Source organism: Hippopotamus amphibius, chromosome 6 (assembly GCF_030028045.1).
Source record: "Hippopotamus amphibius kiboko isolate mHipAmp2 chromosome 6, mHipAmp2.hap2, whole genome shotgun sequence".
NCBI lineage: Eukaryota > Metazoa > Chordata > Mammalia > Artiodactyla > Hippopotamidae > Hippopotamus > Hippopotamus amphibius.
The window spans coordinates 2,914,238-2,930,795 of record NC_080191.1 but is presented as its reverse complement, the minus strand read 5'-3'; the positions used below and the strand labels follow the sequence as shown (position 1 = coordinate 2,930,795).

At 54.1% G+C, this 16,558-nt stretch overlaps 1 protein-coding gene across 1 annotated transcript; it reads right to left on the bottom strand.

The window, feature by feature from the left end:
• Positions 1-8,847: 8,847 nt before the first annotated feature.
• PRR18 (proline rich 18) lies at positions 8,848-12,211 on the bottom strand. Its single transcript, XM_057737668.1, has 2 exons — positions 11,971-12,211; positions 8,848-11,863 (listed from the first exon to the last, which is right to left on the bottom strand). The coding sequence occupies exon 2, from the start codon at positions 11,830-11,832 to the stop codon at positions 11,110-11,112; it is 723 nt and encodes a 240-aa protein (XP_057593651.1). The 5' UTR covers positions 11,833-11,863; positions 11,971-12,211; the 3' UTR covers positions 8,848-11,109.
• Between the last annotated feature and the right edge of the window lie 4,347 nt (positions 12,212-16,558).

Genomic DNA, 16,558 nt, shown 5'->3' with positions numbered 1-16,558 from the left:
AGGTCCTTGACTTTGCTTACTGACTAAACTTATTATTTCGTCTTGTTGGACTGCTTTTCTTTGCTTCTGCATTGGCTCACTTCCCTGATTAAACTTATTCTTTGGCTAAAGTGTTTCCACAGACGAAAGGCAGGCGGACGACACGGGAGCGGGGTGGGGGGGGGGAGCGGGAAGGACCACAGGGTCCTGCTCCATGTCCGTCCCACCTGCCTGTAGATTTCTCCACGTGCTGAGAAAGGGGAACCCGAGTCCCCTTTTATGGGGGGTTGTCTGGACCATTCCCGATTAGTGAGCTGAGCCAGGCGCTTGCTCATTTAATCAAGAGGCGTTCAGGCACTCATTCACCAGTCACTCATTCAGGAGGCATTTCTCCGCGCTGACAGGTTCAAGCGAGTCCTGCGGGCCTGGCACCGTGTATAGGGATGCATCACAGCTCCTCAGCGGCTGCCCCGGGCGGGGATGTGTCTAAAGCAGAGGAGAGACTGGTGCAAAAATAGCTCCAGCTCAAGGCAGAACACGGCCCAGGTGTCCTCCCCAGAATCCGGAGAGAGCGGGGCAGGAGGTGCGGTAACTCTGAGCGGGGGGGCGGGGGCGACTCCAGCTTGGAGGTGGCACTGAGCCATCAGGTGTGACAGTGACGTCTGCTTCATCAGCACGAGCGCGGCAGGAGAGCCGCTGGGGCTGGGGCTGGAGCTTGTGCAGGAGGAGCTGCGGGTGCCCCTGACCTGAAGGGGGCCCCAGGGGTTGAACCGCCCATCCGAGGACATCCCCAAGGGACCGAGCCAGGCGCCTGAGAAGGGCAGCCTCCAGCCCCATCCCAGATTAGCACCTGCCCTTTAAAATCTCCTCGGACCCTCACGCTTAAAAGTGGGAATGAAATATGAGCACAGTATGAAAAAATGCACTTAGAGGAATTGTGAAGGCCAGTCAGGGCCTTCAGATCTTAATTAAGGGGGAAAAAGAGATTCTTCCTGTCTTCCAAAGCAACAGAAAGATAACGGAAGGAGAAATACAAACTATTTCATCCTTAGACTTAAACACCGATTTAAAATTGAACACAGCAGTGTTCACACTGGAACTGATATTTAATTCCAAGCATATAATGCATGAAATACTTTTGTTTAAATCTTATTTCTTTGCCCCCTTGAAGAAAACAAGAAAAGGGAAGACGAGAGAATGAACCTTTTTCACCAAGATCACGTGGTCATGGAGAGCCTTCCCTTCTCCTTTGCTCCCAACTGATCTTTCATTTTTTTTAATTTTAATATCGCATAGCTATGAGGGGAAATCTAGTATTTCTAGTCATTGTAAATTATAAAATGTGTACTTGATTGTAAGCTTTCGTAAGATACTCAGTTTTTTGAGAAAGGAAAAGCCAAATGAATAGGGTCTTGCAGTCAAATCTGTTGATACACAAATAAAACCAACTTCTCAAGGAGCTGGGATTCTGGAGGCCTTGGGAGACGTTTTCCTGTTATGATGGTTTCCACGGTGGCTTTAATCCACAAGCTCAGGTATTTACTCTGCCCGGGGCTCATTCTTTATTGTGGTTTTGTTATTTTAAGAAATTATTATTTGACCAAGACACAGAGAGACTTCTGAATAAAGGCGATCTTGTCCTCCCTTTGCGTTTCCGGTGCACTGAAGGGCCCCTGATTTATTTGAAACGAGCTGGAAGAGGCTACTGTGGAGGAGTCGGTCAGGGCCTTCCGGATGATTCCGGCCGGCAGAGGAGACCAGAGGAGGGAGAGAATGAAAGGTGCCCCTGACGTGGGTGGCGGCCCTTGATTCTCCCAACAGGAAGTAAGGTCCCCGAGGGGGAGGCATCTCAGTGAACCAGAGCATCCCTGAAAGCCCGGAGTTCGGAAGTGTGGTCATGGTGCAACTACACTCTCCCGCATCCGGGAATGAGATGATGGTGATGCCGGCTCCTCTGATGGGTGTGGAGGTGCGGAGGCGCCCACGGCCCCGGGGAAGCGTGGCTGGGCTGGGGCAGCTGCTCAAACAGCCCCTGTCCTGGCACTTGGCCTCCCAGTGGCCCAAACCTTGACAACCTCCAGCATGTTTGCCGAGGGTTGTGGTGACACGTGGGTGGGGCCCTGGGCCCCTTTGAGTCACACCCATAACCATCAAAGTCTTTTGCTGGGCAAATGGGGGAGTCTTTTTTCTAATATTAGATGAATATATTTAATAAGCTTTTTAAAAACAATAATTTCATTTGTCTTCAGTTTTTTAATTTTGCAAAATTCACAGTACAGTAACCCCAGCAGCAAAGATAACCGCAAACCTGAGTGGAGGAGGCTGCAGGAACCCAGTCTGGGTTCATCTTGGGGCCACAGACTCCTAACCTTTTCTCTGAAAATCTGGTATCTTTGGTCACAATGAGCGTGTGTAATTTTATAATTTTTAAAAATATGATAAAGAAAGCTGTGGCTGAGTCGTCCTCCTGGGCGATGCCTGATGTTTGGGTGACGTGGGGGAATCGCTGTCTCCATCGCGTGTCCGAGATTGCAGGCGGCACGTGGGACAGCTTCCGGGTCCTTCCAGCACCACCGGGGAATGAACACACACCAGCTCAGCACAACGCGCCAGAACGCACGGCTCACAGCTCAGCCACGTCAGGGGGCAACTCTGCGTGGACCAGTTCAAGGTTCCCAAAAGACCCCTGGATGTGTCCCGGCAGCACCAGCACATCACGATGGCACATACCCTGGGGGGGGGGGGCATCCATGGTACCGAGCTCCGGGGCTCCTGGTGTCCTGAACGAGCAACAACACTGACCAGAGTCAGCAGTCATGATCTGGAAACCGTGGGCTCTGTGGCCCCCGCTGAAGGAACAAGCCCTTGGTTCTCTGCAGGTCAGTGTGGGAAGTTACTGTTCTTCACAGGGAGGGACAGTCAGGGCTCTGAGGCACAGCCGGCCTCACTGTGCTGCGAGTGGAGGGAAAGGGTGACCGCTCGGGACACGCCCGTCACCGCGGCCGACGGGCCGGCATCTGAGCACATGGCACCCACGCTCCGAGGCGGGCACCCCGCCAGCAGGCGCACACGGAGCGTCTGTTCACGCATCTCCTTGTGAACGGGGCCCCAAACATGTCTTACGTCCAAATACGTGTTTGAACACTGATGTCATGCTACTGATTTGGGTTTGTGTCCTTAAAAACAGACTCTGAGGCTGTTTTCCATAGAGAGGTATCAGAACTCTCTTAAGCTTCCGAGAGTTTGCTTAGACCCGTCGGAGGGCGAGGAGGAGGGCGGTTTTGGAGGGGGCGTGGCCTGTGCACTGCCCAGGGGGGTGGGCCCCGGGGACCCCGGGCATATTTTAAAGCCAGACCCCAGTGGGCCCACCCCCTCCCCGCCCACCAGCTTTCCCCTGCCCCACCTGCAGGGTCGGCAGACAGAAGAGCAACGTGGACACCAGCCGACCCGACCCTCCCATCCCATCTCTCCTGGTCCTGCCACCCCACCCACCCTCCACTTCCTCAGACGCGTCGTGACCTCCCCTCTCCCGAGAGAAGTCCCACAGCTTGCTCTGGAGCGGACAGGCCCCCTCTGGTTGGCCTTGCGTGCACAGCCATCCGAAGAGCCCCCTGCGTTGTAGGGCAGAACCAGAATCTTCACGCCACTGACAGTAAACGTGTGCCCACTGACTCAGAGGCGGGGCGGCTGCAGGGCATCCAGACGCCAGGCCAACCCCGGCCCTTTCCCAGCTCACGTCCTTTCCTAGCAAACAAAGGCCCGTGCGGCTTGAAGACCACGCACAGCGAAGCATCCGGCACTCACGTGATCACAGCTCCGTTTCTGCCTGGACGTCCACTCATCTTTCCCTTCTACTGTTGAGGGGCCCCTTGCCTTAGTGCTGCACATTTCACATTTCGAGGGCATTTTTCTAAACTTCTGTCAAATATTCCATCGTTCGTGGAAGAGCAGGTATAATTTCTGCCAGGAGCTGCTAGGCTCTGAGCACAAAGAGGTGTCCCTGAAAGGGTGCCCCTCACTTTCAGGCATGCCTTCCGTGGAGACAGAAAGTGAGGAAGGCGGGTGGAACAATCTCCTTAACGCAGCCTTGACCGTGGGGCCAGTCTGCCCGGGACACCTGTGCTTTATAACAAGCATGAAATCATCTGATTGTCTGCTGTGGGCCTTCCATCACCCACAGTGTTTCTCCGCAGGCCCCGGGACCGCACAGCAGCGGGTACTGGCTGTGATTGGTCATGAATGAGCCCTTTGTTGGAAGTCCCGTCCCCACCACTAAGAGGTTGTTCCAGAATTCTCTGGCTGGGCTGTCTCTGGTGCTGCGGTCAGCGGGGTCACATTCAGGGGTCTGTGCCCAACGACAGCACACACCACGTCACCACCTGCCAGGCCCAGTCCCCCGCCCGGAGCTCCCGTCACCCTGGTCCAGAGGGGCAAGCTGGGCAGAGAGTGACGGATGAGGTCGCTGAGAACGTGGGGACGGGCCAGGCGCCGGGCTTGGGTGCTGCCAGCTCACCTGCATCACTGTGTGACACCTGGTCGCCGAGTCCCCCTCAGGGTCTGTCTGCTTTGTCCTTTACCCAGAAAGTTGGTTTCCTCTAAGAGCCCCTTCTCAGCACGTCCCTGGGGTAAGGTTTCCATGCGTTTGTCCTGGAGACCCCATGACGCCATCCCGACCCCTCCGCTGTGTGACACAGCCGTGAATCTCAGGTGACTGTCTGTAACCCCTTGCAAGCATCGCCACTGAGAGGGTGCAGGCCCCCACTGGAGAAGCTACAGAGTGACGACTCCGGGGTGGGAGGTGTCCTGGGCCGGCTTCCTGGGCGCGGGACACGGTGGTGGGGGGAGGGGCGGAGCAGGGCGGGCACACCCCGCTCCAACGCCCCAGCACCTGTGAAGCACTGGCCACAGTTCAGTTGCTGCCACCCACAGCTGAGTGCTCGGGACACATCCCAAGTCCCCCCCGCCCCCACCGTTTCTCTACAAAATTGGCCAAAGAGTTTTATCCAAATCAGTGGTGAATGTGAGAGCTCTGAAATGAAGGCCAGTGTTGCCATTGATGCAAGAAAAAGGCAAAACAGCACCAGGGACCAGGGCAGAGATGAAACCCAGCGGCTCGACAGAGACCACGGCCTGTTGTGGGGGAGGAGTGAGCCCACGGGACCCTGGGGATGGGGGGGATGCCCAGGGCACAGGAGAGGCCCCTCGCTGTGAATGTCGTGGTGCTGCAAACCAGGCTCTCCCTGCAAAAGGGAAGTTATTTTTTCCAACGTATTTGTGACTGTGTGTTGGAGGCTTTCTGTTTATTCTTTTGCTTAAGGAAACAGGCAAAGTCACCCTTGCATTCGAATGAATCACGATGCAGAATAAAAAACATTTGTGCCTCAGACATGCAAATATCAGTTGTTTTTACTGTTTGGCAAGCTAGATATTGACCTCGGAAAGGAACTTTTTCTAAAATAATGCATTCAACACCTTGGCAAGCGCCTGCTCTGACCAGCCCTGTTGGCAGTAGGTAGGAAGGCTGTAACTTCGACTCCTTCTGTCCCTGCTTTGACAGGTTGCCCTTTTAAAATCTGTAGGATTGCAGCTAAATCCCTCCTCTTATTCCTGATCTTGGCAATATGTGGGGTTTTTTTTTTCTCTTGATCAGTCATACTAGATGCTGCTTTTTTTCCCTCTGTGGTCACACTGCAGGGCATGCAGGATCTTTGCTCCCTGACCAGGGATGGAGTTCATCTACACTCCATGGAAAATTCAAGATGCCCAAAGCCCACCAAGGGAGGTTCCTGCAAGTGGCACCATGTGAGGGTCCTCCCCACGCTCACCCACGTGCCCTTCACCCTCACTGGACCCTTTGCGTGAAGGTCAAGAACTTGAATCCGGAGACCTGGGTATGCGGTCAGCCCCAGGACTAGGTGGTGCTCAGGTGCTGGTGTGAGCTGCCTTCTCCTCTAGGTCTCATTTTCTACCTCCGCAAACAGAGAGAAGGCCACTATGTCCTGGCAGCCAGCACCGCATCCCGGGCCTTGCACGTGTGGAGGCCACACGTGGGGCACACGGGAGGCCCCGCCAGGAACCACGCAGAGGCCACAGGCCCCAGCTGTCAGCTCCTGTGCGTTTCCGCCAGGTAGAGCCCACTGCAGGCGTTTCAGGCAGAGGGACTCTGACACAGCACATGGGTTTCAGCACTTGGAAGGGCTGGGGGAGTGGTGGGAGCACACAGTTGCCCGCCGTGGCCTGCAGGACCGTTGTGGCCGCTGCAGGCCACGGTGACCGGGTCCTCTGCTGCTGGAGCCGGAGCCCATGCGTGCTGCCGTCCGAGGCTGCTGGGCCCCGTGCTGGCTGGCTGGTCATGCGGTCTGAGTTGGCCCCGTCCGAGGTCTGCTGAATTAGGATGTCTAGACTGGGGGTCTGGATGGTCTGTGTCTTCAATGTTTCCACAGTATTTCAGGCCCCCACTCCCTGGCGCAGATGACAGGCGCTAGGAACTGACACACATGGTGGAAACAAGCGGTTCTCCAAGTGGGGTCCTGAGGGTCCCCAGATTCTTTTAGGGTCTTGGCTTGTCTTTCGAATACAGCAAGTCTTGATAGACATAATCCTCATAAACACAAGCTCTTCGGCCTCCCTCAGTGACTTTCCAGCATATGAGGGGTCTTGAGGCCAAAAAGTTCGGGAACCGACTTGCAGACAATTTTCTGACATTTTAGGTTAGCACTTGCTAAATGTTTAAGCAGATCTAAAACTATCAATACCACCTAAAGATTCTGCATAATTTTTTTGCAGGTTTCCATATACTCCACCTCCATCAGGTGGGCTGGCCCAACGTGAGCAAGGATGCTTGCTACTGAGCTATCCCATTGGCTTTCATTAAGAACCAACAGTAAAATGAAGAATATTCATGCATCTTCTGGAAACTGCATTTAAGGATTGTGTCCACCATATTGTATGTAATATAAATATATACATAACACAGAAATAGTTTTCTCTAAAAAAAGGTTTGTCTCTTGTAATGTGTTAGTGCGTCTTGTTATTAGATATGGAAATTAACAGCTCACTATTTTACACTTTGCCTTTGCAACTAGGAAACTCAGAGCTAAATTTTGTGTTCAGCTGGAAATGTTTGAAATAAGAAGGTGAACCACAATAGATATTTTCATTTTTAAACTCCTCAGGGAAAAAAAAAGTGTAGCCCCCACCACACATGTGTATTAAATGGTTAGAGAGAAGAATCTCAGAATACTGTATAGGCAGGGAGGGTTTTGATTTTGCACACATAAGTGCCAGAGAATCATGTTTTGTGAGTAGTAAAGATTTTTTGAAGGAGTCATTACAGCGGACCTTGAGCTGGGCATGTGCCGTGTGGTCCCAAACGCTTCTCACACACCTCAGCATAATCCTTACCAGGGTCCACTGTGTCCTCTCAGTCCCGTAACACTTGAGAGATGGAGACGCAGACATTTCCTGAGAGATGGCTGACAAAGGACAGCAGCCTCGAAGCCTCCAAAGGCCACCTTTCCCCTCCCAGAGGAACATTCCCCTGGACCACACTGGGAGGCGCGCAGTCTCTAAGCTGGGCACAGGACCACCATCCCAGGCCACGGGAGTAGCAGCCCTCGTACCCGGTCAGCACCCAGACAAAGTCAATGCTGGCCTGAACCAGGCCACTCTGGGCCCTCACAGGTGACAAGTCTAAATGTGCATGTGCTCTTCCTGCTTGTTTTACATGCACTATTAGCTCAGGGCTTGCTTTGCATGACACAACACAGTTGGCAGAAATTTCCATGCTGACATCAAACGTACAAAATGACAATTTCAGGGTCAGTTTAGTATAACCAGATCCCATCGATCACCACCTTCCACGGAATTGTGTCAATTTTCCGGAAACCGCAAAACGGAAGTTTCTGATTTCCGGCATCTGCTCTGTCCAGAAATAGAGCAGATCAACATAAAACCCCTCTTAAAGTGCCAGGGTGTTCCCTAAATATGTGGAATTAAGTCTCACATGCGCTTCCCTTAGACAGAGACTTCCATGGTCTCTCACTGCAACACAGAGGCCCAACCCGCAGGGTGCGCGTCCCCCAGCCTGGCCACAGGCAGGACAGCGACGGGAGAATCAGGTAAGAACATCACTGCCTATCCAGAGAGAGCACGCTTCCCAGCTCTTCCTTCCATGGACAGCTTTCGTTACTTTTTCTCCACAGACCCAAAGATTTCGAAGACAGATGTGCTCCGAGCAATCTGTAGTCCTCACTGCTATTCAGATTGACCCTTTAACTTCTGATTGGAATGACCTACTGGATTGAAATCACTTTCAGCAAAAGAAAAATGTTCTAGTGAGCCTATGCAGATGGAGTTCTTGGTCTGGGGTCCGTGAGCTTTCTAAAATATACACCAACTTTGAATTTTGTTATTAGCTGGAACCTATTCTTAGGACTGTATTTGGAATATAGCTTTCATGGGGTTCTGTGACCCGACAGGAGGTTAAGTACTGTTGTCAAACAGCCTTAATTAACACGATACTATTTGACTAGCATTAGAATTCTTAAAATCCTGGTCACTGCTGGCAGTCATTAAGGCCAATGAACCTTTGTTCACTCCTGGAAATTCCAGAGCCCTGTGTGAGGCAGCACCCTAGAGAGACCATCTCATAGAACTCTTTTTTTTTGGGGGGGGGGGGGGGAGGCAGGCCGCGCGGCTTGTGGGATCTTAGTTCCCCAACCAGGGATCAAACCCATGCCCCAGCAGTGGGAGCCCCAAGTCCTAACCCCTGGAGGGTCAGGGAATCCCCTCAGAAGACCTCTAGATACCTTGGGGATCTCCTCCTGACCTGTGTTTAATATCCTCCCAAGAAGAAACATAGGCATCAAACTTCTCTTTTATTTAAACATTAAGAAACTGCAGCACAGTGACTTAGAAGACATCCTCGAAACGTCAGTTACAACATGAACAGACATCATGTGTCACGTGTAGACCCCTTCTCGTTTTCTATCGAGGGTCGTCAACCAGAGCAACATGAACATTCCACGCATCCGCTTTTAAAGTGAAAAACAAGGCACACAACTCCACCCGACGTGGCAAAGGAGAAAAAGTGCGTGATGTCTTACTGTGGCCCGTTAAGAGCAAGAAGGGGCTGGGAGCCCAGAGGCAGGGGGAGGGGGAGGAGAGGGAAACAGATAAAGGACGAGACGGGGACCCAGAGACCACGCGTGACCAGCAGCAAGACCGAGACACACACGGGCAGATGCAAAAAGACGCTCTACAAACATCAATTCCTTTAGGAAAGTCTAAAATGCTGTTATTGTCATGATGGGCAGGACCCTGGGTCTCTTAATCACTGGTATTTGCACTACGTGCAAATGAGACCAAGTTCAACCTTGCCCACCTTGAACTCACAGTTCACTCTCAACCTGCTGGTGGCGTCCAGAACGAGCTTTCGTTCCTCCCCCAGGACCCAGCTCTGCGGACTCCACCGCGGTGGCCGCAGCGTTCACGGGACACGTGTCTTAATGTCACCTCCACAGGATTGCTGAGTTTGCCCCTCTGGTATCATACACTCATTTAAAATAAAAGACACTCTAGCTCTGTGCATCTAAACAGGAGGCAAGCTATCCGGGGGTGGGGGGTTTGGTTTTGCATCTCATCTGGTGGCTGATCTAGCGCGCACAAAATGAGATGCTTTGTGTCTATCTAGATTTGTGCCTGGCACGAGAGAGAGATTAGAGCAAAGTTCTCCACAAGAAAAATACAAAATTGTTTTTTAAAAATGTAAGGCTTCATTGTAAAATACAATCAAGACTTGACACGTTAAAGTCCAATGAGATAAACATTAGTTATTAAACTTTTACAAAATAAGTCAGAAATTGAGGTAATACATTACACTCTTCTATAACCAGCTTCATCTGATTATAACATTTTCCTCCTTCTCAACCTTTGAGTTAAACAGACCCAGATGCATGGAGGGAAGTTCTAGAAATCAGCCTCGAGTTAGTGGGGAAGAGGACGACTCCTAAAAGGCAGAGGAGTCTTACTCTTTACTCAAATAATAAAAAGTTCCTTTTTCAAACCACAATATACAACTGTACAAAGCCACCGTGTCACTGCTTTTCAACACTGATTAAAAATACTGAAAGCACACAAGTGCCCGGCACGCCCACCGTCCCCCTACACAAGTGGCTCTCCGGCCGGCACCCCTCGACTGGCGTCCGGGTCCAGCTCTCTGCACTGTGTCCTCTCCTTCTGGCTACCCTTCCTTTCTGCAGCACAAAAGACAGCTGTGAGCCGCTCTTCAGATACAGAGGACGCGTCTTCCAGAAGCTGGGCCTTGCTCTGCTCACACCTTACCCAGACACTGAAAACAATGCCCGCAGCCGCGCTGCAAAAAAGTCTCCTGTGTGTGCGTGTGTGTGAGGTGTGAGCGGAGACAGCGCTGTGCGCGGGAACACACATGTGGCCCAGTGTGAGTGTGAGGATGTGTGAGCACGTGTGCACGCACCAGCGTGAGTGTGAGGTGTACCAGTGTGCACGAGAGCACAAGTACGGGAGTGTGAGAGCGGAGTCGTGTGCGTGAAGGGAAGCACTGTGTGTAAGTGCGTGCGTGCGCTCGCAAGCCCCCGTGAGTCAGTGTTGAGACCACAGAGCGCCCATCACAGCGCCCACTCGCCAGGCGGACCTTCCTGGTGTCACGTCCCGCCGCCATTCCGCTGGGAAGTTCGGTTCCCTGGAGTCCGCAGCCTTTCCAAGTCCCCGGGACGTCTTTCGCACTCAGGCGAAACAAGGTCGCACATGCGGCACCGCGTCCAGCTCTGCACCAGACGGCCACCCTCCCGGCGCCCCAGCACCTGGCTGTCACCCGCGGCTCGGACCAGGGCACCCGGCACCCTGCTCCCGCAGGGCGACACCCGCAGACAGGGCCCGGCTCCCGGCAGAGGGGCTCGGGACCCACGCGAACCTCAGGGGCGGGGGCTGCGGCATCCTCACCCCCGCTCACCCCCCACCGCGAGCCCCGAGGACACCCGCGGGCGCAGAAGGCGGAGCCGCGGGGGCCGGCCCGGGCGCGGGGCAGGGCGAGCGCCAGGCGGGCCGCGTCCCGCGTGGGCCCCTCGGCCCGGGGCGGCCTCCGGGGCGCGGTCACAGCGAGCTCAGGTGCGGCAGCGCGTCCAGGGGCCGCGCCCGGTGGCGCGCGGCGGCCGCCGACTCCACGCCGCGCAGCCACTCGGTGCACTTGCGCACCAGGCCCTCGTCGGCCGCCGCCGCCGCCTCCTCCTCGTACTCCACGTCGTCGTACTTGTGCCGCTCGTTGAGCAGCGACACCTGGAGCAGCGGGCGCGGCTCGGGGCCCTGCAGGCCGCCGGGCAGGGGCCGGCCGGGGGCGAGCGGGCGCCGGGAGGCGGCCGGGGGCGCGGGGGCCGCCCGACGGGGCCGCGCCTGCAGCTGCCTCTCCAGGTGGCGCCGCTGGAGGACCAGCGCGGCCTCGGGCGTGAGGCTCAGCGAGAAGCGCAGCGCGGCGTCGGGCCCGGGCCCCGCGCCCCCCGAGCCCCCCGTGGTCCCCGCGGCGCCGTCTGCGCAGCCGGCCGGCCGGGGCGCGCTCGGGGCCGCGGGCGGGGCGCGCGGGGCGGCCGGGCCGGGGGCGCGGCGGGCCGGCGGCCGCTTCAGGGTGGCGGAGGGCCAGGAGCTGGACAGCGGCCCCGGGGGCCGCTCGGGGGGCCGCCTCTTCTTCTCCGCGGCCGCGGCGGGCGGCGAGGGCCCGGGCGGGGCGCGGACGGGGGCCGCCGCCTTGCGGGGGGCGGCGGGCCTGCGGGGCGGCGGGCGCGCGGCGGGGGCCGCCGGGGCGGGCGCGGGCGGGAAGGGCATGGTGCGGCCGGGCCGGCGGCTCGTCAGCGCCCTGCAAGGAGAGGGGCGGCGTCAGTCCCGGCGCGCGCGCGGCCCGCGCCCTCCCCGGGGCTGGCCCGGTCGGCCCCTCGGCCTCCGCCCTCCGCCCTCCGCACCCACCTCGGTCCGGCCGCGGCATCTCCGGCTTCCTCGCGCCCCGGGCTTCGCGCCGAGGCACCCCTCCTTCCTCGTCGCTTCCTCCCTCCCTGCCTCCCTCCCTTCCGGGGCCGGGGGGCTCTGCCCGGACTCGCGGCTCCGCACCGGCCGCCCGGTCCACGCCGAGCCAGGCGCGCCGGCGGGAGGAGGAGCCGCGCGCGGGGCCCGGGACGCGGCGGGGCGAGGAGCCGCGGCGCGCGGCGCGTGTCCCGGCCCACTGGGCCTCCCCAGCCGGCCCCCCCGGCGCCCGGGGCTAGTTTTAATCCGCCAGAGGCGGGGAGAACCGGGCGTGTCCTGAGTCCTGGGCGGGGTCCTCGCACGTGGGAGAGAAAATCCTGTGCCGCCCCTCGGTGCCTTTGAGATGGGCGGCAAGACCACCGGCGGCCGCGCGCTGCAGGCCGGCTGGAACTCAGAGGTGGGGAAAGGCCGTGTCGGTGACTTTCTGGGGGTGTTTCTATGTGATGTGGATGCCACTGCTGAAAGACAGTCATTTTAAAATTAAAGACCTGGTTCTCTTCGAATAGGCAAAACAGGCCAGTTTCAGTTAAACCAGGATGTAGGAAATACCAGACATGGAGCTCTTTTCAGGAGTGATTCCTGAGAGCAAAGGAAAGTGTTTACTGATGTAACGGTGGTTCAGAGCGAATGAGACAGCTTCACTGACAACTGAGATCGCAGTGGTAGAGACATGAAAGCATTCCTACAACGCTCAGAGCTTTGCTGCATAAATGAGTAACTCACTGGATAATTACAGAGCAGTGCATCATAAAGTCAGAGTTTCAGATAAGCAGCCCCTGCATGACTTATGGAGAATCACCGATTGTTTAGACCTCCGGCAAAAATTTTCCTGAGGGTCTGCTTTTCTGGGCTAACCCAGGACCCAAACTAGGTTGTGTGGGTTACGGCCCAGGTTAGCTAAGACCAGTCAGACGTGGGTGAACTTGTACTTGGCCTGTGCCAGCCACCTGCGGCACTGCCCGGCTCTCCACGCTGTCCCGTGACACCACCACCTCCCTGCTGTCGGTGGCCACGAGGGCATGGGCCACTTTCCATCCTTCCTACTCCCACGTGTTCCACTGGGTCAGGGCACGGCAAGAAGGAAACTTGATAGCTGGTCATAAACATTTCTCGTGACAGCTGGGGGTGGAGGGGTAGGTTTAGGCCCCATCATGTCCACCAGCACCCTCAAAACTACCCCACGTTTACATATTCCCCGTAAAACATGCAAACACAGCTTCCAGACACAGCTCCCCGCTGTCCTTTCTCTCAGGGACCTTCTCCCCTTCCCTGCCAGGGCCTCAAGGCATCCTGTCTCCTCCCACAGCACAGGGTGAACATGTTTGAGACAGTTTAGGTCATAAAATATCTGCTGTAGGTGCCGAAGTCACACATGCCTTTTATTCCAGGTATTTCTGGGTGGGTGTGGACTAGGTGTGTAAGCTGTAGCGGCAGGTGGACACTCCTGCCAGGAGCGTGGAGGGCAGGAGATGAGGTGAAGCCACTGAAGACGGGGGACACTGGCGGCGGGAGGACGAGGAGGGGCCTGTGGCACCACTTCTGCAGGCACAGCCCAGAGTAGCTGGACGCCCAGAGCTTTCAGTAGGGACCCCAGCAGTTCAAAAGCTATAACCGTATCCGTGATTGGGTTTCTCTCCTTCCTATTTGCTAATTCTTAGGATGCTTCAGAAGTAATGATGGTACATCGATGGACATGCTGTGTGGCAGGCAGTTTCCCCGCCCCTCTGTCTCCATTCTAGTAGAAAAGAGGGGCTTAGGTGCAGAAACACCTCCCAACGACACACGGCTGCAGTGGGGTTTAGGAGATGAGCCTCAGTCCCAGCGGCACATGTCCAACCACACTGGTCACTGGGATTCTCCCGGTCCCCCCACATCCTGTCCCAGCCCAGAAGCTTGGGGACTTGGGAGGCTCCAAGTCTACCTGAGCTCTGAGGCAGGAGAGTAAATGCTGAGTGTCTGCCCCCCATCAGCCGCCCGGGTCGGAAGGGCATTCCTCTGCCCTGTCCCCACTGAAGGCCCCCCGTGGCAGAAGAGGACTTCCCGTACCTCGTGGCGGGTGGGCTGCTGTCCCAGAACCACGGAGGAGTCAGCCTTTCTGGCGAGACTCCGGCCCGCAGACTCTGCGAAAGCACCCCAATGACAGCATCACTGGTCCCGGCCAGCGACCTCTTCTACCTGAAACCTCCAGCCCCTGGGAAATGAGAGGCTAGAAAGGCCAGCCTGGGCCTGCAAGGGAGCCAGGGAAGATGGCACGGGTCTGGGCCCTGTCACCGCTGACTGTTAAAGAATCTGTTACACATTCTGTTTGGTTGACTTACTAGCCCGTGACAGTTACCAGTAAGGAAAGTCACACCAGGAGAAAATGACGTTCAGAACAGGGGACGTGCCAGGAAAGGGATTAGTCAAGAGATCCAGTCCAGTTTAATTCATAATTTACATAGGCGTTTGCATAACAAGCGCAGAACACGACAATGGGGGTAAACTGTTTACATATTAAATAGTAAAACTCAGCACTAGAATACTGCAATCAGCTTTTCAGTTTCTGGGATCACCAGAGCATAGAGTTGATCTCCAAAATACATGATTACGTTTCACCTTGAGGCTATGAAATTTACTATTTCAAATAAACTAATTACTTTGAAAGGTCAATGAAGCAAAATCAAATATATGTATTTGAACTGTCTGTATTTTTTACTTATGATATTTAATTTTCAAATTACATTACTTTATTTTCAAATTTCAAATAAACAATGACAATACTTTCCCACCATTTGGAAATTAATGATAATTTCTTTCTCCTACTATTGTAGCAGAGTCAGAGTATGGACAAAGACTTTTCACGGTAACAACACTTTATAAAATATTTCCAGGATGAGTAAGATAAATGCAGAAAATATTTCAATCACTAAAATAAAATACCAAGAAGAGTACATCTGGGCCCACGTACAATTACAGAGGGCAACGGCTCCACAGGTCTGAAACTGAACAGAACATTACGGAGGCTGTGGTATGATGACCTCTCTCTGCAGACAAGGGCCGTAGACATGATCCTACTTCACGCCTGGACCCCCGATACATGCAAAATGGACGTGTGCTATTTATCACACAGACACATTGTGACCAACGGGTCATCGCCACAGAGTTACCAGTTGATTAAATTACAGCCAGTAATCACACCATAATACTGGGAAATGAGCCATTATTTCAAGAAATGTTTCATCTTCCTCATTAACTTTTTAAGTTCTTGGTTCTACTAAGGCATATACTTCAATGTTCAGAAAAATTTCGAAAAGGAAAACAAATCAATATTGTTTTTCTAGTTACATCCTCTTCCCATATGCTATACTTCATTTCCATATTTTGATTCAAAGCATTTTACTTGATATAGTGAGAAGTACTCAAACATCTAGAACTAAATCCGAATTTTAAAACATGGAAAGCTCATTCTAGTTTTAAAACTCCTATTTTATTACTGAAAAATAGAGAATTTGGTCAATAACTAGAAAACCCCTTAAATTTCTCCTTCTAACACTGGTCTATTACTGTGAAAGGCTTTGGGAGTAGAAAAATATTTAGGAAATTGTTCAGATGTGTTTTATTTAGAGTCTTTTTTCCATCATTAAGATAATCCAGGACTTCCTAGGTGGCGCAGTGGTAAAGAATCTGCCTGCCAATGCAGGGGACACAGGTTCGAGCCCTGCCCTGGGAAGATTCCACATGCCACGGAGCAACTAAGCCCGTGCGCCTTAAAAAAAAAAAAAAAAAAAAAGATAATCCACCTTATCTAGACTACTTCATTGAAACCTCTTAAGAGTCTCATGAGAGAAGAACCAGTAATGTTCGCATTTTACAGATGGAGAAAACAAGGTTTGCCCAGGTATCCCCACAGCATGGCCGGGGCGAGACCCGTCCCCGTCCAGGCAGTGTGAGCCCAGGGCACACTCTCCACTCAGCGCCAGAGAGTCTCAAGACCCCTTTACACTCTCAGGACCCAAAGAGCTTCTGTTCTGTGGCCTCTATCTACTGATGTTAACCTTATTAAAACCTTAAATCGAGACTTAAAAAAAAAAAAAAGTTTACTAATACATTTAATGAAAATGATATTTTCTAAAACAAGTCAGAGATGAGTGACGGGCTGTGTGCTCCATCCCTGTGTGGTCACACGCCCACAGCCTCGTGCCTCCGCCGTGCACTCACGGACAAGTCCACAGTGCAGCGTCTGGGGGATATTACCAAAGTGGACCCCAAAAGGGTCTCCGGGACCCCCGGGCATGTCCCTGGCCTGGGCCACACTTTGAGAACTGCGACACTGCCTGCCAGGTGGCACAAGGAACCCCCCTCCGATGTCACTAACCATCATCATGTCCTCTACTTTGAAAGCGAAACTTAACACTTGGTTCCTTCTTGTGAGAACCTTAAAAGAAAAAGGGGAAGCAAGTAAAAGCATGAAATCATGCGGGAAGAAAAGTCACAAGCTGTAGCATGAAAAGCGATACGCTGCCCTCTCCCTGGCTGGCTGCACGGGGGCCGCACG